This window comes from Serinus canaria, chromosome Z, assembly GCF_022539315.1.
Source record: "Serinus canaria isolate serCan28SL12 chromosome Z, serCan2020, whole genome shotgun sequence".
NCBI lineage: Eukaryota > Metazoa > Chordata > Aves > Passeriformes > Fringillidae > Serinus > Serinus canaria.
Window position 1 is genome coordinate 47,202,045 of NC_066343.1, and position 25,716 is coordinate 47,227,760.

General features: G+C 35.7%; 1 protein-coding gene across 1 annotated transcript in view; it reads left to right on the plus strand.

The window, feature by feature from the left end:
• Window positions 1–25,716, plus strand: part of PTPRD (protein tyrosine phosphatase receptor type D) — a 366,121-nt gene that overhangs the window by 324,265 nt on the left and 16,140 nt on the right. Inside the window, exons 25-28 of the mRNA XM_050987010.1 lie at window positions 6,844–6,963; window positions 7,502–7,656; window positions 23,552–23,837; window positions 24,324–24,502. Coding sequence (XP_050842967.1) covers window positions 6,844–6,963; window positions 7,502–7,656; window positions 23,552–23,837; window positions 24,324–24,502 — 740 coding nt within the window. The remainder of the gene's footprint in view (window positions 1–6,843; window positions 6,964–7,501; window positions 7,657–23,551; window positions 23,838–24,323; window positions 24,503–25,716) is intronic.

Here is a 25,716-nt window from a genome sequence, read left to right on the forward strand (position 1 = left end):
TTGAATAGCAGGCTGAAATGTTCAATATGTTCTTCATACTGTAATATCTTATTCAGTGAAAGGATTATTCAGGCTGCACACAGTGATCAGCCTTGAGTACAAGAGGATGAAACAAAAAGTAGTCAGCACATTCACTTTTCCAGTCAGTCCATTCATTTAAACCTTTTCAAGACATTTTTTGGAAAATCTTGCTGAACTTAAAGATTTGACAGACTCATCCTTCAAAACGAATTCATTAAAACCATGCCTTCCCTGCTGTTAGAAAGAGCTCAAAAAAGGCATGTTCCACTGATATCAGCAGTACAGTTTTGAACTGTTCTTTGCTTGTATAGATGAATATGAGAATTGAGAGAGAGGACACATTTGAACATGCCCAATATTCCTTTCAATATGTGTTTCCATTTGCTTTAACAATCATACCACACTCTTTCTTAAGGGTCAGAATAGAAAAAATCTGGGGATAATTTCTTTAATTAATCAATTATCTTTCAGTGTTAACAGTTAACCTATTAATCATATCTCAGAAATTCCAGAGTGTCAAGAGGGTGTGTTTGAAGCCTTAGTAGGGGACTAAAGTTTGTTATGAATTGATTAGCCTATGGTTCATTTGTGTTGCCTCCAGATTCTTACTGGAATTTTTTTTGTGGCTACCATTATTAAGACCAAAATTCAAAATTTATTTATGATTATGAATTTATATTTTAATCTTTCATTTAAACCTGAAGTAAATGAGTAACTAGAGCAAAGCTTCTTGAAATAAAATTGAAAAACATGTGTCTGTACTCTTTTTTTTTATTATTGCATTATAATCTCAAACACTATTGTCAATGTCTTTAAGCTTTAGAGTCAAATCAGTCTAATCCTTAGGTGGCAAAGCATTGCTGGCAAAAGAAAATAGCTTCAGAGTAACATCTGTTTGGAGATATCAGCTGAAATGACTGAGGCAGTAAATTAGCTGATAGGGTTTGAGACAGGTTCCACCAACAACAATTGGTACTACCTTTCTTATTGCATAATTATTATTGCCATTCAACATAATTTATTATTCTTCTGGTTTTGAAGGAAGATCACCTGAAAATACTATAGAAAATTCTGTCTGCAAAAGTCTTTTTTTAGTAAGAAATCCAGAGCAAGAAATTATGTTCTACTGATATTTTGTATTCTAGATTCAGCATAATTAATACACTGTTCTTACAGCAAATCATGTGCTATATGTATCTGCCTTGCACTAGTTTTCTGTCTCTTTCCTGATCTTTTTTCTTTTTGTCCTTATAAACTTAAATGGCTTGTAACAGCTGGTTCATGTGTTAAGAATCACCTGAAGGAGCTTTTCAGCATGAATGATGGAACTTTATACTGGAAAATTATTTCTCCACCTTTGAATGTCAGGAATCTTTGTATTCATATGTTCATATGGAAATACACTTCCTTCAGCTCTGTTGATGCATAGCAGCATGTTCTCTGGTATCTATGACTTGTTGAAGTGTGAATATCCACGAATATTAGGAACTCCGTAGCTGAAACCCTTTGAGTCTGAAAATGTCTCAAGCTTCTCATTTTTAATGAAAAAGGACGCATTTACATTTTTTTTTTTTCAGCTTTGCTTTCAGTGAATAGTTGTACTTCCATAAACAGCAAGGATTTGCATGGCCTGAGTGGAAGAAATGTAGAGAAAGAAAATATGTGCATGTTTGAGAGGCACGTTTAGAGAATGTGCCTATCATTAGTTATATATTCTAGGTACATCCTCTTCTATGGTACCTAAAAAGATTTCTTAATGTATTTATCATTTGAGAGCTGCTCTGATTTCATATGTAGTGGTTTTGGCAATGTGCAACTTATGATCATGGGTTGGGAGATGCTGCCAGGGAGTAGAATGGTCCCCCAATTATCCAAGAGGAGGCAGTCAGAGAACTACTGAGACACTTGCAAATTCATACATCCATGGGACCTGATGGGATCCATCCCAGGGTCATGAGGGAGCTGGAAGATGAGCTTGTGAAGCCACTCTCCATCATTTACCAACAGTCCTGGCTCACTGCTGAGGTCCCAGAGGAATGGGAGCTGGCCAGTGTGACACTCATTGACAAAAAAAGGCTGGGAAAGAGGATCCTGGCAATTATGACTGACTGATAGCCAGTTAGCCTGACCTCAGTACCAGTTTATACTGAGTGTGCTCACTCAGCACTTACAGGGTGGCCAGGGTGTCAGACCCAGCCAGCATGGCTTTAGGAGGGGAAGGTCGTGCTTGGCCAACCTGATCTCCTTTTATGACCAGGTGACCGGCCTGGTGGATGCAGGAAAGGCTGTGGATGCTGTCTGTTTGGACTCCAGCAGGGCCTTTATCACTGTCTCCCACAGCAGTGTCCTGGAAAAGCTGGCAGCCCACGGCTTGGACAGGAGCACTCTTTGCTGGGTTCAGAACTGGCTGGATGGCCGGGCCAGAGAGTGGTGGTGAGCAGTGCTGCATCCAGCTGGGGCCAGTCAGCAGTGGTGTCCTCAGGGGTCTGTGCTGGGGCCAGCTCTGTTCAACATCTTCACTGACAACATGGATGAGGGGATTGAGTCCTTCATTAGTAAATTTGCAGATGACACCAAGATGGGATTGTGTGTTGATCTGTTGGAGGGTAGGAAGGATCTGCAGAAAGACCTGGAATGGTTGAATGGATTGGCCGAGCCTAATAGGATGAAGCTGAACACGTCCAAGTGCTGAGTCCTGCATTTTGGCCACAATAACCCCCTGCAGCATTACAGGCTGGGGATGGTGTGGCTGGAAAGGGACCTGGGGGTACCGGTGACAGCCGACTGGACATGAGCCAGCAGTGTGCCCTGGTAGCCAAGAAGGCCAACAGGATCCTGGCCTGTGTCAGGAATAGTGTGGCCAGCAGGAGCAGGGAGGTCATTTCCCCCCTGCACTGGGCACTGGTGAGGCCACACCTTGAGTGCTGTGTCCAGTTCTGGGCCCTCAGTTTGGGAAGGACATGGAGACACTGGAGCACATCCAGAGAAGGGCAACGAGGCTGGTGAGGGGCTTGGAACACAAACCCTGAGAGGAACGACTGAGGGAGCTGGGGGTGTTTAGCCTGGAGAAAAGGAGACTCAGGGGTGACCTTGTCACTCTCTACAGCTCCTTGGAAGGTGTTTGTAGTCAGGTAGTGTTGGTCTCTTTCTCCAGACAGCAACAGGTAGAACAAGAGAACACAGTCTTAAGCTGCACCAAGGGAACTATAGGTTGGACATCAGGAAAAAGTTTTTTATGGAAAGAGTGATAAAGTTCTGGAATTGTCTTTTCAGGGAGGTGGTGGAGTCATCTTCCTGGATGTATTTAAAAAAAGACTGGATGTGGCACTCAGTGCCATGGTTTAGTTGAGGTATTAGGGAATGGGTTGGAGCCGATGATCTTGAAGGTCTCTTCCAACCTAGTCATTCTGTGATTCTGTGATAGTGAAGGTAGGAGTAAAAGGTTTGCTTTTCAATACTTGTAGTTACATTTCTCTTTAAAAAAAAAAACCACTCTTAAAACACCAGGGAATTATTTCACACTCATGTGTCTGCTTCATTCATCTTGCCATCTTTTGTCACAGACAAGAGAATATTAGATTATTTACTGGTGAAATCTGTTCTCACGTACAGTTAGTGGCACAAAAAAAAATTGTTGGGTGCAGGTGAATATTGTCTACTAGGGAAAAGATCAACCTTTGGAACTCAGAGCTACATGGATAATAAAGAGGTGATGACTATGAAGTGAGGGGTCATCAAAGGTATATTTTTTTTCCCAAATAATTTACAGAAGCATGGGAGAAATGGCTCTTACTGCTCAGAAATTTAAACATGCCCAAAAGCTAAAGCACAAACACATTTGGCAAAAAATTTCAAAATTGACTTGTTGACATTCAGTGTTAAATTTTGGATGACTCCATGGGGTTGAGATTTCTCTTCTGAGAAGAACATAGGATATATAACCTCTCCCACTTCAAGAGCTGAAGACTGGGATGTTAACATAGAATAAAAGGTTTGGAAAGAACTCTGTCTCAGAAAGTAGTGTGTTACCAATTAACTTGTATTATCTGGTTCTCTGCTGCCAGTGAAGTCCAAGAGAAAACATTGCTTGATCTCTCACAAAGATAAATTGGACTCTAAATTCTTAGGAGTATTGGGAATATAAGGTTTATGATCACAGAGCAAAAGAGGGTAGGAGGCACATAAGGACACATCTCTGAAGAAGACCTCTTGATCTGAGAAAAATCAATAGGCAAAAGGGACAGAAGGTGCAGTTCAATCAACTTATGCTTCGTGTGCTCTTCCAGAAGGTCAAATCCACATCAACCTGAAATCAGGTTTTCTTTCTAAAAGAATTGATACTGATTTTCATCAGTTTCCCCTTTCAAATAATACATATACTACACTACAAATTGAGTTTCTTATTGAACACTGTCTGCTTCCAGCAGCAGTCCTCTGCATCACATAGCTCTCACAGAAAGTGTTTTAGAAAAATTATACCATAATTGAAGTTTATGTTAGATAAACTAGTACATTAAAAAAAAAAAAAAACCCAAATAAAATCTGCACCTAAAGGAGCATGCACATTTATTTTTTCCCAGCCAAAGTGAAAAATAGGCTTCTAAGACCAAGTAAATTCTTAACATTAGATTACTATACAAAATTAAAAAAAAACCAAAAAAAAAATTTCTGTCATTTTCAAATTTTTATTGTTAACAAACTGAAAGCTGGTTAATTTTTCAGGAATGCTTTCCAGAAGCTCGTAATGCTTCTATAAGCATATAATTTATATGTGAGGTCTGCCCAGTGATGAAGAGACCAAGATATTTAGGCATGTAAAAGCACAGCTACACTTTTCTCTCTCATTTGAATTAAAAAAACATTTTATTAATGAAAAAACTTTCCAAATAACTCACGTATAGTCAGAATAAATCTGTAGTTGCTAAGATTACAAATTATAGTTATTATCTATCAACACTTTCCATGAAAAAATGTGTCATTCCACGGGAATTAAAAAATAATAAACCATAGCTTGTTTGTTTAAAGTACAGGTAACCAATATAGACATGTTGCAATGTTTCTGTATTAATTATAAAGTGAAACTAGATTTACTATATTTAAATGTCTCAATTGAAAACATGCTTTTCAGTTTGATTTACAAAGACTAAGAGGGCAAGTACTAGGAATCTTGCAAATATATACTGGATATTTGTGAACTACTTGCAGTACTTACCCTTTCAGTAAGTGACACAAAGAAGTAATTATTTATTTACTTTATAAATGAATTTTTTCACAATCAATCCTATTTTTTTATAACAGCAGTATCAGTAAACATTTTTAGTTACTTTGTTGCAATTTGTTATCTCTAAACTAAATTATCATTGCCTAAAAATTGTTTTGCTTTACTTTGCCACTAATTAATTCTCATCCCCTGCTTCAGTGGTTAGAATCTTTTTCTTCTCTATCTAGATTGCTTGTTCTCAGACTGTGATTTGTGAGCCATTAATAATCTGTGACCTCTGAGCCTCAAAATAAAATGATCTGTGAGCAAAAGTTATTTGGGTCTGGAGACCTGGAGAGCATGCCAAGTCATTTTTCAATAAGTATTGTGCAGAATGAAGAACCTGGAGAACACACGAGTTTCAAAGATGCATATCTTAATTTTCCATTTTGGGGAAATAATCAGTTTTCCTCATAGATTAGCATGACAATTCACATTTTTTACTGCAAACATTGTGCTATATTCTGCTTTTGATGTTTGTTACATTTAGTGTATTCTCATTGAATGTCGTCTGAGTCTGGCTTGGAGTGATTAATGAAGACGTGTATTAAAAAAACCAAATGTGTTGTTACTGGACTCAGTTTAAACTTATTTTCTCTACTTCAGGCAGGGCTAATTGGTAAGAATGTATTGTTATAAATAGAATAGAGATTGACCCTCTCTTTCACCCATCAGCCACTGAAAGTAAAATGTTTCAAATTCCTTGACTGCCATACTGCTTTGTTCTACTGCTTTGTTTTTGTTGGGTTTAGGGGTCCAGCATTTCTGTTTTCTTAACAGTTATCATTTTAAATACCCTTTTTAACTGAAAGAAATTATTGAGCCTTAGAAATGATGATAAAATATGGTTCTCTTATGTGTCATTTTACACAGAATTCTGCAGCATTTTAAAAGTGAGATTCCTCTGAATGAAATGTTTTGTTTTTTTTAAATTTTGATGGATGAACTCTCCACCAAAACATGTTTTTTAAATACTTGTGGACCCAATTTCATTATATGATTCTTCTCTGATAAGCACTGATCTCAGAAGAAAAATTTTTTCCCACAGTCCACTTAATAGTTGCTGATGCCCTTTCATTTATCAGTGTACAGAAATTATTTCTAAAAATCTACTTGTTGGTGCTGAGCTATTTCTATACATAATAAATGTTAACATCAAAGCAGTAGTTTATAAGTTTGGTGACTAACGTAAAACATGGCAAATATTAAAAAATGTTCCACCTATGTTGAAGTGATTAGTGCTGCTATTAAGTTATGGACTGTGAAAAGTGAAGATATAGGTCATACTTTAAGCTACTATAAATTGTTTTTTCTTCAGTGTATCTGTGTTTATTAGCAGTTCCCAAATATCTGTCCTACTGAACTTATGGAAGAAGACATTATATAATCTACTAATAGAAGAGCAGTTCTTGTGGATGATAAAATAGATTTCCTGTGCTGGAAGCTGGCCATTCTATTTCCACATATTTTTAAAGCCTATGGTGATATACAGTCAGATATGTAATAAACTTCAGTATTAAATGTATTAAATGTATTAAATGATAACACGTTTTTCACTGCAGGTGAAGTGTGATCAATACTGGCCAAGCAGAGGCACAGAAACTTATGGACTAATCCAAGTGACCCTTTTAGACACTGTTGAATTGGCAACATACTGTGTTCGTACATTTGCACTTCACAAGGTATATATACTTATATATACTTACTATAAAATTTTAAATTGAAAGGCTGGCATTTTTTTCCCCTCACCTCCCATTCCTTCCTTTCTTCCTAACACCGGCCTCCCTCCTGTCACCTTGTCCTGCTCCTTCCTTTTGCTTCCTGACGTACCTTGTGCCTTTTTCCCTTACTTCTTGACTCCCTTTCTCCCCTTCACCTCCTTTCTAGCTTTACCCTTGTTTCCTTCTAACAGTGCTAAATATTGTGACTTCTACAGAAGAGTACATTTTCCTGATAACATGAAGTTTTGTAAGTTAACGCAGAGCTCTCACCATGAAAAACCTGAATACTTGTGGTGCACAAGTGTCCAGTACATTTTAAGATCTTACATTGTTTGAATCTGTAGTTTGGATTTTCCACCAGAGCCAGAGTTCTTTTTCTTGCTGGCCCCAAATACTTAAACAATTTTCAATGGTGTATATGGCTTTGCAGTTGTTTTATTGAAAAGTGATGATATAATCTCAAGACTCAGTTTTGTCATGAAACTTTTAAATTCCATAGAATGGCTCAAGTGAGAAAAGGGAAGTGAGGCAATTCCAGTTCACTGCCTGGCCTGACCATGGTGTCCCAGAACACCCAACACCATTCTTAGCTTTCCTGCGACGAGTCAAGACTTGCAACCCACCTGATGCCGGACCTATGGTTGTGCATTGCAGGTAAGCCCAGACGTTTCTTCAAAGCATGGTATGTCAAGGTTACTGCTTTCTGTTTTGTTGCAGATGAAACTATGATTTTCTCTCAAATAGACTTCTGGATCTGTCAAAGAAAAAGGTGGTTGCATTGCAAATCAAGGACCTGAGTATGGCACTGGCAACTTGGATAGGCTGGAATTATTTTATTTGGTCTATGCACAATTAATTTAATTTTAGTATGTCAGAAGATCTCCAGGGAGAATGTCAGGAAGGAGAATATAAATGCATTCAGAATGTGGCTTAAAAAAGGAAGAGGATGGTATTGGTTTAAGAGCCTAATTTTTTAAAAAAGTGTGTTTTAAGCAATGAAACACTTTTTGAAATTATTACTTACCTTATATTGTGTGAGAAAGTAGCAAACATGAGAATTAAGATAGATAAATTCAGGTAAGACCTGAATCTGTATTCAAGGTTGAATCCTCAGTTTAGGACTTCGAGGAGCTAAAAATGCAAAGGATGTACCTGAGGAACAAGCTGAACCCAGTTCCAGGGAAGTTAGTGCTCCATGCTGTTTTGCAAAGCAGCAAACCTCTTCAGGCATTATAAGGTATGAATTAATAACACTGGAAGAAGAAAAGTCAGCTGCTTTTTGTGTGTTGGGACTAAGGAAAATGACTAGAAAGAGATATGGCTTCTTTGGAATTTGCTGAACAGATCTTTGAAAAGCCCTAAAATCATGTTGATAAGGACATTATCAGAACATATATACCAATTCTGGTTGAAATAAACTCCAAGATGGGTTCCCTTATTCCAGGGCTGTATTTTCAAACATTGTATAGCTTGCTGTGTAGCCCTTTTCCAAGCAAGTTCCTAAGATCACTGTTTCTTGCGAACTTCAGTTTGGAACACCTTCAGTTAGTAAGGCGGAGAGCTACTGTAGATGGATCTCTGAAGTTACAAATGCTTAGCTTATTTGAAATCCAGACTTGCTTTTTTCAACCAAAACCTGAGGAATAGTAATTACAGCATACCACCATGTCTAGTTCTGACTTCTCGTATTGACAACCCATTCACGGAATCTGAAAATTTAAACACTTTTAAAGTGATTGAAAGAGTCTCCAGTAAACAAGATGGAAAAATAAATTCAACAGGAAATCAAAATAAGAACTTAAACGTTGAAATGCAAAGACTGTTTACAAAGTACCAGAGAACATGGAACACAGATATTAAATGTTTATCTAAACACCAGGATTAAAAATGTGGAATAATTATAAATAGCAACACAAATATATTCATAAAGCTTGCCGAGTATTTCTTGAGTCAAGATGCATATTTTTGTACTTACATTTTCAGGGTCTTAAAACATTTTTATTATTGTCTAGGATTTTAGATTTCCTCAGATACAACTTTATTCGCTTGATCCATATGTAGCATACCTTCAAAGTTGCTCAACAGTCAAGATGTTGGGACTAAGGAAAATGAAAACACTACCTTAAAACCAAACCTAGTAGAAGAAATTAATTTTCCCACTCTGGAAAATCTCTTAAATTAATATAATAGCCTAAATTACCACTATGCAAGAATAGGCAAATTAAATCAGTTTTTATGGCTAGTCATTGGAAAAGATGAAATAAAATATATTGTTTGTTATCATTCAGGGGTTCTGATGAAGTACAAGGCAATTATTTTCTCTTTGTCATTAGATTTGCATGCAGGTTTCATTGAAAGTGGTGGTCCAGTTAGGTAGTATGATTTTATGCCTGAGGGACTCTTTTTATCCCAAATTCCTATTGATTTATTTATCAATAATTTCCCTGCAATAAGCATAATCTGCTATATATAAGCTTTTCACCTTATGTATACTTACTAGAGACATGAATATTTCAGTCACTTCATTCAACCTAACCTCTAAAAAACAGACTTTCACATATCCTATCATTTTAGTAAGGGTTTAAAGTTTCACTCCTAACAATTTGTCTATGAACAGAATTACTATAACCAGGTTTCTGAAAAATTCAAAGTGTATGTCTCTATAATTAAATCAGGCTGGACATTTAGCATCAAGTGTTCTGGACAGTCCAAACTTTATTAATGTGCTAATTAACTCCTCAATGTAAAGTGTTGACTATCCAACTGATAGATTAACAAGAAGTCACTAAAGAGTTTCTCACAATAGTAATGTTAATGTGAGTATCACTTTTCAGGCATACTGTAGCAACATTATATTCAGGGATTTGTATTGCCATATAATTTTAAATTCAATATGATTTTGTTGGGCCTGTCTTGTGCAGGGACAGGAGTCAGACTTCAGTAATCCTTGTGGGTCCCTTCCAACTCTGTTTATTCTGTGATTCTATGATTATTAAATTGGTTCAGAAAAATCAAAAGAGGAGCAAATATAGAGCATCACCACAGTATTTTTAGGCAAAAGGGTATGTATTTCATACAGCAGTATGACAATTCTTCTTATTTGGTTTGAAATTGAGGTACCGGCCATGCATAAACATTTCATTTCAACCTATAAAAAATTAATTTAAAACAGTTAAGTACAAACTCTGCACATTATCCAGTTTTTAATTAGAATCTGTTTTCCATTTTTTCCTTCTCTTCTCTGTTGCTCACTTCGTAAGTTTCTCCATTCAATCTTTCCTGTGCCTATTTTAAGTAATTTAACACTTTTATCAATTTTTTTCTCTCTACATCTGGACTGATCCTTATTCTGTGGACCCACCCCTCTAAGTATATTCTAGTTGTGTCCTTCAATTTCATTGTTTTCTCAAACTTACTTCATTGCTGATACCACATTGCTGAACCATTTAATGAAATATGTTCCTACCTTTCTTAGTATTTTCTCTGAAGTAAGATTGTAATTCTAATGGTAATTGCCATTCTAATTTTTGCCAAGCATCTCCTTTTACTTCTACTACATTCTACTTTTACTGCCCTCTACTAGTTGCTGATCTCCACTGAGGTACTTTTCTGTTCTTGACAAACTTCTTGGGTTTCATTTGTTCCTTTCCTGGCCCCTAGTCTGCCTCTGCATCCTTTTTAATATTCCTCTTGTCCTTGTTCTGTATCTTGTCTATCATTGTCTCCCATTTTGTGTTCAGGACTACCTAAATCCCTTTTCATTAAATTTCCCCTTTTCATCATCCAGATTTAAAAAGTACTTAAGACTTTTCTAACTAGAGCCAAAACAATATCATACACAACCATATCTTATATCCTTTGCGCATGGTAGGACTGTCTTTTTAGCAATATCTCATTGAATGAATAATCTGAGTTTAGTTTCTAGAAGGAACACAGGATTTATAGTGGCAATTTTAAGCCATCTGAGACAAGACTAATACCTTCTTTTATATTTCTTCCAGTACCTACCAAACTAACAGAGCTCAGGAAATTCTAATAATCACATTACAGAAGTATAAACAGAATGGGAGTTGCCTTTCAAAATGTGTTTGATAAAAAGAAAGAGTAGGCTTGAAGAATCTGTGGAAGCCTTTTTCTGTAAACTTTAAACCACAGAAACTGAAAAACAAAGCTATCGACAGTACAGGGAGAATTTATTTCTCACCCTGTGTGGGTGAGGAACACAAGAACCACCTGTCTGTGTTTTGATGCTAACAGAGTAACCCCCTATTTATTCTGTATTTGTAGGTATGTATTGCAAGTGAAAGGTTTAGCTCAAGCTTTTCCTTGCTGCATTTCTACCCATCTGCCTTAACAATGGCCAGCAGTTGTCTTTCAGTGAGCAAGTTCTCTTCCCATGAGCAAGCAGGTGTTCAGACATCTCCAGGAGAGCAGGGCCCCATCACACATAATGATGACTTGGGAAGACAAATGTCATCAACCCAAAAGTTGGGTTATTCTTCCCCCCACTTTATATGTTAAGCATGATGCCACATGGTGTGGAATATCCCTTTTGGTCAGTTCGAGTCACCTCTGTCTCCTCCCAGCCTTCTATGCAGACCCACCTTCCTTGAGCTGCACCACACACTGAAACAGAGGAAAGAAGTCTGGGAAAAAAATAAGTTCTAGCCCAGCAAAAACCAGGACACTTGTGTAGAAAAGTTGGCGGGATTTTTACTGGAAAAGGTAGCTAAACATATTCACAGGTATGTTAATTTTAAGGGAAAAAAGGCATAGATCATTGCTGAAAGAATAATGGAGCACCAAAGGAAACATCGAGGCCTAATCTAAATGCAGATTTTTTTAATTTAAGTAATCAGATATTTTGTAAGGACTACCTCCATGAATGGTGTCATAACATAATTGCTTAATTCCACTGTACTCTTTTCCCAAGAAAAAAGATAATGTCTTCTGTCTATATCTACCAGGGAAGATAGTTCAGTAGAGCCTTGGTTCCATTTTCCTTATTCTCAGTGTGAGATTTGGAAGAGAAAAGCAGATAAATTAAAGCTGAATGCAAAAAAAAACCCCGCATGAATGAAATTTAGCACTCCTATCCTATTTGTAGGTACTTAACACAATGTATTAAAATCTTGGTTGGTTTATTTAGAGTAACTTGTCTGAAAATTTTTCTGAGGTGGCTTCAATAGTTGATGCATATAGTTGTTTTTTTTCATTTACAGTTATATTTTAAGAATACCCTTTCAGTCCCTTTCCCCAGAAGTTGAGTAATAACGCAATCCCACTGCTCTTTCTGCATGACTTGCCCTAATTTGCAGAGCTGATCAAGAAAAAATTGTTTCTTTAATGAAAAAATGCAGGCCTAAATCCTAGGATTCTGCACTGGTGAGACACTAATGTGTGGTCTAATGATAGTAGGGAAAACACATGTTTTTGTTTGAAGTTGGATTAGTGCAGGCAAACAGGTGCTAATCAGATCACATAAACCAGCACTGGAGGGTATTTGGAATTTTATGCCACTGTGTTTTCAAAACATCACAGAAACTTTAGCAGTTGGTTCAGTAACACTTCCTAAAAGCTTAACATGTTAGTGCGATCCCAAATGTTTGAGTCTTTCTTTGAATACCAGCACCAAGGGGCATATCTCTAAGACCCTTTTTCAAGCTTTGGCAGGTGCTGTTAATGCTGCTACTGCTAACAGGAAGACTTGGCTGTTCAGAGGAATGTGACTGTTTTAAGTAAATCTGTGTCTGACTGCACTAACATAACCAGTTAGCAGAGTGAAAAACAAGATCATTTTCAAAAAATAACAAAACACCATATGATGTTCTATTTCCTAAAGTAGAATTCTTGTTCAGTGTTTGTGAACAAAAAAATAGAAATTTTAAGGGAAAAAAATACCAAAGGCAATGGTTTTCCTAATGGATTGTTTTATTTTCATTCCTGTATAGTCTGAACTGCTTCTTTTGCCATAGGCCTTACAAGTACTCATTTTTTAATCCTTGCAGTGAGTAGGTTGCAGATAACTGCCTATCCTTTTTCACGGTGGGGGAAAAAACCTCCCCAGTGCATATTCAGAAAGAACACAAGTAAGATTGAAAAAAATACTAGAATCTTCCTCATCTCTTCCCTTTCCCTCTCCTGAGAACAATCCGGACCCTTCCTAATGTCCTTGGAGAGCTGAAAACTCTGGAGAGGAAAACACAGTGAAAGCAGTTCAGTATGAAAACTATTTTAATGTCATAAATTTTCTAAATTTTCTCTGGTCTACCCACATGTCTATATCTAGAAGTTATTGAGTTGCTACTGTGTATTAAACTGTACTGGGTATCATCCCTGTACAAAAACACTGTACTATTTACTCTTCAGGTGTTAGCTGTGGATCACTGTACAGCTCATAATTTTTTTTTCTCAAAATCATTGTTCACTAATAGAAAACAGAGTGGGATAAGATTGCTATAAGAATCTCATATTGAAAAGATGTCTGGTTGTTGATTCTGCTTAGTATATTTATTTCCTCTTAATATAAAAATATAGGAATAAGTTAATGTCCATGTATGTTTTTCCTTGTATTTCATCTGTATTAATAGTCTCAGCAACTCAGACCATGCAATCTGAGAAACTGACTGGCAGCAGTTTATTTTCTACACATACCTTTGTTCTTAGCAGTTATTTTGTTTCAACATATGCAGGATGAGGCTTGCAGTGCTTATGCCTTGGATGCTTGATCTCTGCTTAAGTGGAACTGGATTCACCTGATTTAGAAAGTCTTGGATGGTTTCTCTGTCTTTGATCAATTTTTGGAATTGCAGAATCTACTGGAAAGAGAGAAAGATTCTAGAAGAAAAGTTGATAAAGGCTAAATGGAAGAAATTGGTGTAGCAAGACACTCCTTGGTAATTTTGTAATGAATGGTATTACACACATGGACAGGAGATGTCACAAGTAGAGGGGAGTTTGGTTTTGCCTTCATATTTTTACCATAAAAACTTTCAAGGTCATGAAAATGCAGATTACAGGAACCTTACAGTTGAAGGCCCTCGTTATTTTATTGCTGAACATGCCAGTCTTCTCATGTAATTACTGGGATATGTTCATGCAAGTATACAGACAAGAGGTAGCATCTCCATCTGTGTGCTGATAGAGAGAGTGATGGATGGATAATGCTGGATTTTCTTTTCTCTGTTTCAAATCTGAGTATCACTAGTTAGAATCATCCTAATAGCAAAGATGCTATTGCCCGATTCATCTTTTAACTTACCAGTGTTCTAATGGCTTAGGTATCTAATTTTTTTTCATTAAATTTAGGCACTTGCTTATGAAAACCTGGGAGTATGAACATAATAAGAACTAGCATACCATAGTTAATGTGATGGTGTGGAGAGTCCTATAAAATTTGCCTTGATAGATTTTTTGTCAGAGTAGGAAAGTACGATGCTATATTATCTGTAAATCCTCCATGAAGTGTCAAACACAACCAAAGTGATGCTGATCCACTTTCAAATTTAGTTCAGTTTCAAATTTCTTCAGTGAGAAACCAGTTCTTCATAGCAAACAAGCCCATTCTAAAACCTGAACTGGTGTTGCTGTATGTATAGTATATGCTTCCATTGTTTTTAAGCATTAAAACTCAGAAATGATCACTAAGAACATTATTAAAATTCAAAAACATATAAATACCAAGTAATAGGAATATTTTGTCATGCAGATTCAAATAATGAAAACCACGTACTTGTGGTCTCTCTGATTAAATCCATCACATGTGTATGAAGCCATATTTTGTTGGCACTTAGCCTACGGTTCAGAGATTATGCTCCCCACTGGTGTGACTCAGGGGTGGATTATCTTTTGAAATCCTAAAATACTGCTGTGACGGCATCGGGCAAGATTTGTTTCTGGTAGCAGTCTGAAATCTGTAAAGGAATATAGGGAATGCTATTACTAGATAGAATCAGTGCTCTGTCTAGACCAGTATCCTGTCTACGACAATGGCAAATGTCAGAAATTTCAGGGGAAAGTACAAAACTCCATTGTCAACAATATTTCAGTAAAGTTTCCTCTCCAGCACCAAGCAGTTACTGACTAGTTTAGCCTTGCTTCCTGAGGATTTCAATTTTCCCCTTTATTCCTCTAGCTACCTAGATAATCTGGTGGATAGTTTTTTGCTTATATTCATGATTTTACAGACATTTCAAAAAACAAAACCAGGTAGTATTAACTATATTTTTTCTTTTTAAAGTGGTTTCACTCATATGCATTAGAAGATATTTATTTATTTTTAATTTGAAAGTGTGTCTTTATTTCACTAAATGTCTTTGGATAAAAGGGTTAAAAAATGTGTTATTTAATGTTTTTCCATCTTTTATATGTCTATAACTTTTTCTTGAGTTCATCAAAATATTCTAACCCATTCCAGTATTTTTTATATGGAGGGAGGAAGAAGGGAGTTCTCACATCCTTGACATTTTTGCTGTCTCTGTTCCCTCCTTTTGTGACGTACTCTTTTTTGGTAGCCTGAATAAAAGTAACTATTCTCTGGGTATTTTTTTTTCCTTTTTCTTTTTTTTTTTTTTTTTTTTTACAATAAGAGGTAAGGCAGTAAAAATAGTTCCATGATTATGCCACATTTTCTTCTAAGTTTCCCAATGGACATACTGAGGCCTGACTTCGATTTGGCCGACAAATGGCTTCAATTGAATAGTTCTGCTGAAGACTGATGACTTTTCACTGGGCAAAGTAACCTGCCCCTCATTAAAATGAATTAATTGTCTGTAAGATTTTTTTAACAAATGCAATGCCTTTTCCATGTGTTATCTCAAATTACAAATATGTTGGTGCTGCTAATTATTTCCATATATATATTATCATGTCCTACAAGGCCTGTAATTTCCTTTGACCTAAGCTGTAGTTTGTTACATTATTTGATCAGCGCTCTTAGTGAGTCATTTTATCCATATGTATTTAGTTAATTGGTTATTTTTCTCCCCACCCATGTTTATATATAATATACTCTACAAAGGAAAAGGAAATCTGACTGCTTGCAGCTGAGTCTAGTAAAAGAGCAATTAGGTTCTATCAGAGCCAGCAGCTGTCCGTAATGAATTCTGAATTAAAATTATGAGTGAAGAAAATAATCCAGCCATCTGCAGGAAATGTGAAAATATTTTTATAACCCAATAGCTGAATTCTGGAAAGGGGTATCTCTGAGATTTCCCAGCTGTACCTACATTAAATTCCGGAATATCCATAGACACAGAGTATGCTGGAACACATTGCATCAACTTGGCTACCCAGTGTGTTTGGCTAACTTCAAACAGGCTGTATTTTTATCTAAAGTAATCAGCATGAAAGTCTCTTTAAATCCTCTCCCCACGTCTCTAGAAGTAAAATGCAGCTTTAAAAATAGTCCTGTTATCTTTTCATGGAGGCTTTCCAATCAGTATTCTGCCCTGAATATTAATCTTTCTTCATTTTTTATACTTTTAGACTTAATTCAGGGTCTCATCACTTATTATCAGATTTTCTCAGTGACTGCTGTTCCAAGTAAATTCTGCATTGTGATGTCTATTTTTTATATCACATGAATTTTAAAAACATCATAATACTATCCAAGCTTGTTTTACAGCTACCTTGAAACTTCTGTGCTAACTCCCATTATTTCCATTCTAACTTGCCCAGAATTTTTGCCCATAGGTTCAAAATCTCAGAAAAAAAAAGAAAAAAAAAGGAAGAGATTAGTGTCTAACCTCTAAATGACAAGTTGTGATTAGGAAATGTGAAATGCTTAGTGGTATTAACCTTTCACAACCTGATTTTCTGCATTACAGAGAATTCATGTTGGTGTAAAGATTTCAGAGGTTAAGAAATGTTTAATGAGTACCAGCAACCAAGCTCTTCAGTGGTCAGAGTATTGCCAAATATTACAAAGGGTATTTATTTTTTTCACTGCTTCATCTAAAAAAACCAGGACTAGCCTTCATGTGAGCTCATCAGAGAAGCCTCAGGTTTTATAACTCTGTTTTCTACTGTGCAGCATCTCACTGCATTGATACTGTATTGCAACCAATTCATTTTAAACCAGATCTAGAGGTGGCAACATCAAGTTTGTCTCGCCCTCTGAATGTATCCTCTAGGTATATCAGTTTTTGATTGAAAAGGAATAGACGTTCTGAGATGGAGGTCCACTACTGAAGTCATATCAGCTTCAAGGTTCAGGACTAAATGGCAGCTTATTTCCAGATTTTCAGAGTCGGGGAAAGTGGAGCGAGGGAGTGAGAAAAAATTTTAAAAAGGTTTGTACACAGATTCATTTAGGGCTTTGGACTGTGGTTGGTACTGCAAAAAGAAAACAAAAAAATTAAAAAGCCAGTGTGGACTAAAGAGTCCTGGTGATAACGTCTTACTTTTACTTTGTGCTTACCAGATGAAGTCCTGTGTCTGGATGACAACCTCAGACTTCTTCACTGTTCCATCAGTCTTAAACCCAATCAGAAAAAAATCCCAAGGGAAGCTGCTGTTAAGAAAAGAAGAAATTGTTGTCCACAATAGGAATACAGAAGATCTAGAATCAGAGAAGGGTCCAGACGACTCTGAAACTTGGAATCATTTTAGTGGCTAGCAAGTACTTTCAAAGTCTTTCAGTTATCCAGATAGCACCAGTTCACCTTCTGTTACTGGCACTGATAGGCTGATAGCTCTTCTCCATGAAAATGTAATCAAAGCACAGACAGAAACATTGAAAAGTATGAAGCTAATTCTCAAAACATTCCGCCCTGAGAATGCAAAGCAAGTTAACTGCAAAGAAAGGAACAAATAGTTGTTAGCAGCAAGCAGCATGTCTGTCCATTGATTTCTCTGCTGTGCTGTAATCTTCACTTTTATTTATTGACTATAGGATCACAGTGTACTTCCTCTGCTAAATTACTCAGAAATAGCAATTTTTTTGTATTTACTACAGCTGTTCAGGCATAGACCTATCTTTAATTGAAGGTAACAAGTCACAGTAAGATGTGTTTTTAAAATTAACCTTAAAATACTTTCTTTTTCTAAACTCTATTTCAGTCAATTTTAGAACATTCTTTCTTTAGTGGAATGCATAATGTCAAGAAGGCATTGTACATTGCAAAAAATATAAAGTGTACACTAAAACTCAACAATTATCACAGAGAAGATATATTTAGGATAGTTACTCTTGATGATAAATACAGAAATCAGTACATTCATATATAAAATTGTATTTAGAGAAGTAGGAAGGAGAATATATGAGAAATGAAGTAATTTTGAAATAAAAAAAATCACAGTAAATCCTTGTACACAGATAAAAAAGTAGAGAGGAATAAAGTTGATTTAAATGTCTTTTCATTATATGACTGAGTAATGAAAGAAATCAGATAACATAGTGATTAAGCAAGGTGTATATGTAAAAATCCTCTATGAAAAGCAGGATTATGGCATGTATTTTTATATAGAATCGACAATCCATTCTGAAGGAAAACCATAATGAGAAAAATAAGGGATATGAAATAAGGTCAATGAACTTTTCAGTTATGTACAATTTCTGCTATTCCATCTAATAAGCAAAACAATAAGAGACTTTTTTTCACCAAGAATTCATGATTTCAGGAAAGAAGCAGGTAGAATAGTTATGATAATTCGTCCCTTTCAAGAAAGAGGAAGCAAGTATCACAATTAATAGTGTGCCTTTTCAATGGTATAGTTACCAAAGGTGTCAAGTACCTGGAGGCTGAAGTGTTGATTCAAAAGAAGAGTTCTAAGATGATCTGCTTTACAGCAGGGAAATGGAATGCCTATGCCTTTTATAAATATGTAGGATCACAACACCAAATTTAGACAGTGCATTTCAGTTTCTCTCCCAGGGCAGGTCTAGAATGTTATTTTTCAGAGTCCCTATCCAAATTCCAATGGAATCTAATAAAAGGATTTCTGTAGGGGAAGTTGTGTCTGTAGCATGTTGGTTAATAACCCTTAATTGATCCTTTCCTCTCTGAATTTCTCTCGTTGTGCATGGTATTCTGTAACAATGTGTTTCACAATTTAATTACGTACTACTTTAAAAATTACTTCCTCTTTGTTTGAAAGTCTCATCATTTCATGATCCTAATTCTCCTTTGGCAAGTAAAGAACAAATAATTTTTGTTTCACCTCTGTGTTACATTAATTTATGACTGGTGAGAGGACTTGAAGTGCTCTAATGGAACGTCATTGTTTGAAGGGTCTCTTAAATTTTTTGGGATTTGGAACATTACAAATGCTACATTTTTAGCCTGCATCTTTTAAAATTATTTTAGTAAATAATTATTTCCTGTACATGGGATTTGTTAGAGAAATTTTTGGGAGTTTTGATTCTCTGAGTTTTAATATTTGAGGGTTTGTTTGTGTTTAAGTTACAATCTCATAAGGTAGATTCTTGTCTGATCTCTCCAGAGCTGTACTTGGGATTAGATGAAGAGCAAATTTACTTCCTGAACATTATTATACTTTTGAAGGTGCAAATTACAAAAAAATGTGGGCTTAAATCTGGGGCAGTTGTTTTTGAAGAATTTATATAGTACTAGAACTCTGAGAATGTACAGACTGATATGAAAAATCTTATTAAACTGCCATAAAGGAAGAAAAAAATATGGCTGGCTTTTGGGTTGAGACTATCCCATGCTTTTGTCTACTACCTATGAAAACTAGGGAGAGTTCTAGACTGAACCTCATCTGCTTGTAGTGAAATATTCTCCTGTTTTCCAATTTCTTTAATTCCATGTTCTTTTTCAGACAATTTATGTGACTTCAGTGATAAATATGGTTGCCTCCATGCATAGCCTTGGGATAAAGAAAATGCAGTCAGTGAACTCTAGTAAAGCACTGCATCTAAGAAAGTGCTGACTGCCATTCTTGTTGTCTGGTATCCAACCATAACCACAGTAAGAAGGAAAGTCACTGTACACTTGCCGATAAACTCTCAAAGGTCTCTTTTAAGCTGCTCTATAATTCTTGAAGCAGTACAGCATCTCTTCTAAAATAAAATTTCAATTTACATCTTTGCACATGTTCTTTATGTTATTTTGATCAGATGTTTCTTTACAAAATGATGTTCAGTGATTTTATAAGGGCCTTTTTATTTCTGCTTCCTGGCCAGGGGAGTGATTTTCTGCTCTGTTCTAATTTGCTAGCGACAAATGGGAAAATAAACTAAATATTGCTCTTGTCAGAACTACTACAGAATTTCTGTGGGATCAGAATTTAATCAATCATTAGAAGTTCCTCAATAAAATCCAGATCTTTTTATATATTTCCCATATCACACGCAATTTCGTGTACTTTCAGTTTATAAATGCAAGCTTCATTCAATCTGAAACAGTAATATTCAATAAAATTTTCTCCTTATATGAGTCAAAGATGTCCTACATGATTTTTGGTCCATATTTTACTGTCTTTGCTTCCAATTAAATGATCTGTGAATACTGGTAATTACACTGCCTTCCTTTGCCAAATCACTGAAGTATCAGTAAAGGGTCATCATTTAAACAGCTACAAATTAATCACAAAAGCCAACCTTTAACACATGCATACAGTGATTTGAATTCAGAATGTCCCCCTTATGCCTCTTCATTTTCCTTTTTTGAATTGTAGCTATTGTAGCTGTATTACATCACAGGACATTAAGCATGTTTCAGCTCATGGGACTGAGTCAGTCATGATTTTAGAAATTGAAAGCAAATGTTATAATACTGTAAATGACAATATTTGAAGCAGTAACAGTTTCCTAATAGGCATGTCAATTTAATGGATGTCTAGGTTTTCAGACTGAAAATGTAATAGTTCTTTCACTAACTGAAATGAAAATTTTAATTTTGACAGCAACACTAGAAGATGCAAACCAAAAGGGCAAGAAATTCAATAACAAAAGTAGAAATTATTTGTGAAATTATTCTTACTAGCTGAATTATCATGGTTGGCAGATGAAAGGCACGGATTTGGTTTTTTTATATTTCAGTGGCTTATTAGTGAGGATTCAAACTGTATGGCTTCCCAGCAGTGTATCATACTGTATTAAGAAGGCTGTGTAATAGTAGAAGAGAAAGAGAAATGGGATAGGATAGTTTCTTTTCGATAATAAGCTATTGTAGTTTGGAGTTAGAAGGTATTGGGGGCAGGAAGGGCACATTTCAAAGAGTTAACATCTTCACAGCACTGGTTCCATTTTTGTGTGGAAAGTCAAAAGAGTAGTTTGGTAGACACACAGCAGTTTAATGGGCAGAACTAGAATGTAGTGAACACCTTAAAAGAGGAAAATATCTCGCTGGATAAAAAGGTCCAGAGAGATGTATGTCAGGAGCCCAAATGCCTCCATTAATGTTTCAGCCCCTTCATCCTTACCATGAAATGAGTGCATAATCATGTGTTTGTATCTGCTTTCATGATCTTCACAACCTCTGCATAATTCTGTAGAGTAGCAAATATCCTCTATGCTAGAGTATATTAATAGCCATTACTCTTTGAGTTTGCTCATGGAAAAAATAAGTATATAAATGATAATAAAAGACATGAAAAGAAGAATTGAAAATTGCTCATTCCAGCTGAAACTGCAAGTTAACTGGCTTCGGATTTTGTAGTTGTGGTCTGCAGATACCAGTGACCTTTTTGATGTTCAATCTGAAAAATGGCAATCCAGTAATAATCATGATGTTGGAACAGCAATTTAATACATTATAGGAAAAAGAACCATATTCTAGATAACTGAGAAAATCTGCTCTGCCAAACTTTCATATTTCTCACTTGGCCCACACTTACTTAACTGATAAAAACTGAATGTGAAGAGTAATTATTGAAGGAACGGTTTAAAATATTATATAAACCAATCTGACATACAAACATGTGTTTCCTGTTGATTTCCATTACAAGAACAAAAAAAAAGCCCAAAGAGAATCACAATAGTGAGATAACTTTTTAATGTTTTCTCCATGATTTTTACCAATGTTAATGTCAACAGGTTTTCCTAAAATGTAGAGCTTTTATTATACAAGGTAAAGGAACTACTGTTTAGTTAGGATAACTATAATTTTGTTTCTTTTATTTTTCCTTCTCTATGATTCCCACTGATATATCACTGATAGGTAAATTTTTTTAACTCAGAATACAGGTTAATTCTTGTCAGAGTGGCATCTAAGAAAGTTGAGATTGATGCATTTGGTCTATTAGCAGAAATCATCAGCTCTTTGAAGGGAATCTGCTGCTTGGAGGAGTAATCCTTGGCAAGAATACGTGATTTACAATATGTAAATCGGCTGTCTTAGAAAGAAGACTTGCCTTATGTTAGATAAAATAGATTTCTGTTTTGTACTTCCTTCTGATGTGGTTATAAGGAAATCCAGTTTTGCTGGTAATTGACAAAGTTTCTTAAGAAATAAGAAAGAATAAATAAATAGAAGAAATAAATGTTTGACCTTGCATATTAATTTCAGGATTGACTTATGATGTTTAATATCTCTGGGAAATATAGAAACTGTGAGAAGTTTTGGCTTTTGTATAGTTGTCCTTTACAAGGTTGATTACAATTATTTTTGTTTCTTTCTATTTATACTCAAAAGATTGCAGTTCATAGCGTTCTTAAATATTTTTAATTTAGCTAATCTCAGTGTCTTGAGGGTTTATAAACTGTTGCTTACTATAATATGTATTTCATTTTCAGTCACTCACTAAAACAAGTTAGGTATTTAGAAAGCCTGGGACTATAATTCATTGTTCCAGGCACGATGTGATCCTGGACAGAAAAACAATGTACAAATCACATTTTACACTTCAGCTTAGTTTAGCTACATGTATGCAAGTAGTTGGAACATAACTTCATTAAGTTCAGTTGTACTAAAAGGTGGTCTGATTTGGTTCACTACAGTTGGCATCCAAACAGTTGGATTTTCCCCAGGCTAGAGCTAGCACAGCTATCTAGTCATGGGTCTGCATTGCAAAGACTAACAGTATGTCCTAGCCAAGTGAAACAGCAGAGGACAGAGCAAACTATGTTAATAGAAGCCCCATCAGCAGGGCTGGGAGATGGGTGGAAAGTTTACTGGCAAGTGTAATAAAAACATGTAATACTCATTTTCTGTTAGATTATTGTTTGCCAATAAATTTACCTCTGTAAAGAGAATAGCAACAGCACATTTAACGACTTAGAAATCATGCTACAAATAAAGCTTGAATTCTTAGAGTATTTATCATCTCCAGTAATTTCCATTTTTAAGAACATATATCTTGAGAACATGTTGCAAGGTGTTTTATTTCGGTTACAGTCAAACCTGAAACTGCAAGTTGCAAAGATGCCATATAAAAGCATTCTGTTTTTCAATTGCTTTTTTAATGGATATTTAAGGAGTTTGCTTATTTCAGGGCACCAATCTCTTCATAAAAGCTGATGTTCATATTCAGAAACATGTGGTATTTAAATAAGCATTACAAAACATTAAATCTTGAATGATGTAAAAGTAAGCACAGTGGATGAAACTGTCCATGTTTTCTCTCCCGTGTTCATTTCTTTTAGTGCTGGAGTCGGCAGGACTGGCTGTTTCATTGTGATAGATGCCATGTTAGAGAGAATAAAGCATGAAAAGACTGTAGATATTTATGGCCACGTAACTCTAATGAGAGCACAGAGGAATTACATGGTTCAAACTGAGGACCAATACATCTTTATCCATGACGCACTGCTGGAAGCAGTGACATGTGGAAATACCGAAGTGCCAGCCAGAAACCTGTATGCATATATCCAGAAGCTGACACAGATAGAAACAGGCGAGAATGTCACAGGAATGGAACTGGAATTTAAGGTACTGGGATTTTATGTTGTGGGTAACCAAAACCAAATGATGTAACACTGAAGCTGCTCCATTCTCCACCACTTGTTTCCAGTAATCAGAGGATAAAAGACACCATTTGACTAAAATTTTAAATTAGGAAGGTGGTTCTTTCTAAAAAGTACAATTCAGTTCTCAATGGGTGTCTGGACAAGAACCCTTCAGCTGAGGGTGATTTAACCGTGCTGTTCCTATATTGTTACTATATCATGAAATATGTGTTTGTGTAGTGATTTAATACTGGAATTTGTCCAAATGCACTAATGGAGCAGACATTGTGCTTTCAAAAGGTATTAAAGAAGCTTTACAAATATTTGGGTAATGAAATAGGATATGGAAAAATAAGCATCTGAAGATGAAATGATTCATTAATGGCTACTGAGCAGAAATTATAAAACCTGATAGTGTCACTTTTCTTTGTTATACCTGGCCTTAATTCTTTTAATTTGTTTTCAACAGCGTCTTGCTAGCTCTAAGGCTCACACTTCAAGATTCATCAGTGCCAATCTTCCATGTAATAAATTCAAAAATCGCCTTGTCAATATTATGCCATATGAATCCACAAGGGTATGCTTGCAGCCTATCCGAGGAGTAGAAGGCTCTGATTATATTAATGCCAGTTTCATTGATGGATACAGGTACAAATAGTGATGTGTTCTTATCTTTACTGTTTTAAAAATTTATAAAATTGTTTATGTAATTATGTTGAAAATAACAAAACTTAGTATAGAAATCTAGTAAATTTTTTTGTCTGTTTCAGGGCTTGTTTGATTGGATGTTTTTTTAAAATTTTAGTAAAGGGTTTATATTTTTTCCCCATGTTATATAGAAAAATTTTGTAAATTATATAGAATCTTAAATATTATATTTTTTACCTGTTTAAGCCACTGAGAGCTCTCAGTATGCTTTACATGCTGAAAGCTAATGAGACTTCAGGCATGGTCATGATTTGGAGCCCTGTTTCTTCACAGTTTTTCTGCTTAAAAGGATGTATAGAAATAAGATACAGGAGATACACTCTGTATGTCAAGGTGATAACCTACAGTTTTGCAACACTACCTAGGACCTGACCTAACCAAAGAAGGCCTTTTGTATATAAACAGATGTGCAGCCCACTGGCCTCTTCATGACAACATGGAGTAATATGCCCTTGGCTGACTTAAAGCAGCTGGTTGAAAAGGACATGAAAGGGAAATGGCATTGTTTGCCTATGTTTGCCACAGTTTAGGTATGCCTGAGTATCCAAATCCACAGAGTGAATTTTCTGAGCCTCAGCTCATAACTGAAAATAAACTTCATCTCCACTGTCACCCACAAAGGTATTGCTGTTGCTTGAAAGAAGCATGAGCAACACAAACTGGTCAACATCTTATAAAGCTGTTGATCCAAGCTTTTAACATTTTGGTGGTAGCTTTCCCTGGTAGGATATTAGGGCCTAGAAATTCCCACTTCATTCCCAGATTTTCTTCCTGCCTTACTTTTGCTGGAGGCATCAGACTGTTGAAATGAAGTTAATAAAGAAACTGCTTGATGCTATAATTCCTAAACTTAATAGATTGTTAGACAGTTATTTCTATAAAATGAACCAGCACAACTAAGTGTTTCTTAAGTGCTTTTTACAGCACACAAAATTGAGCAATTAGAGTTGCATTAAAATTTAAATAATAATGATAAAGTCATACATCATAATATTAACAGAGTAATTTTCCTCTCAAAGTTCTAAAAATAAAAAGCCATAGTTTGATTAAACAATCACAATAAGGTTTTAATGTGCTCATTATTAACAGTATATACATTTTCCTTCCAGATAATATTTTCGTATAAGCAAGGAACATGAGTATAAATCCAAAAT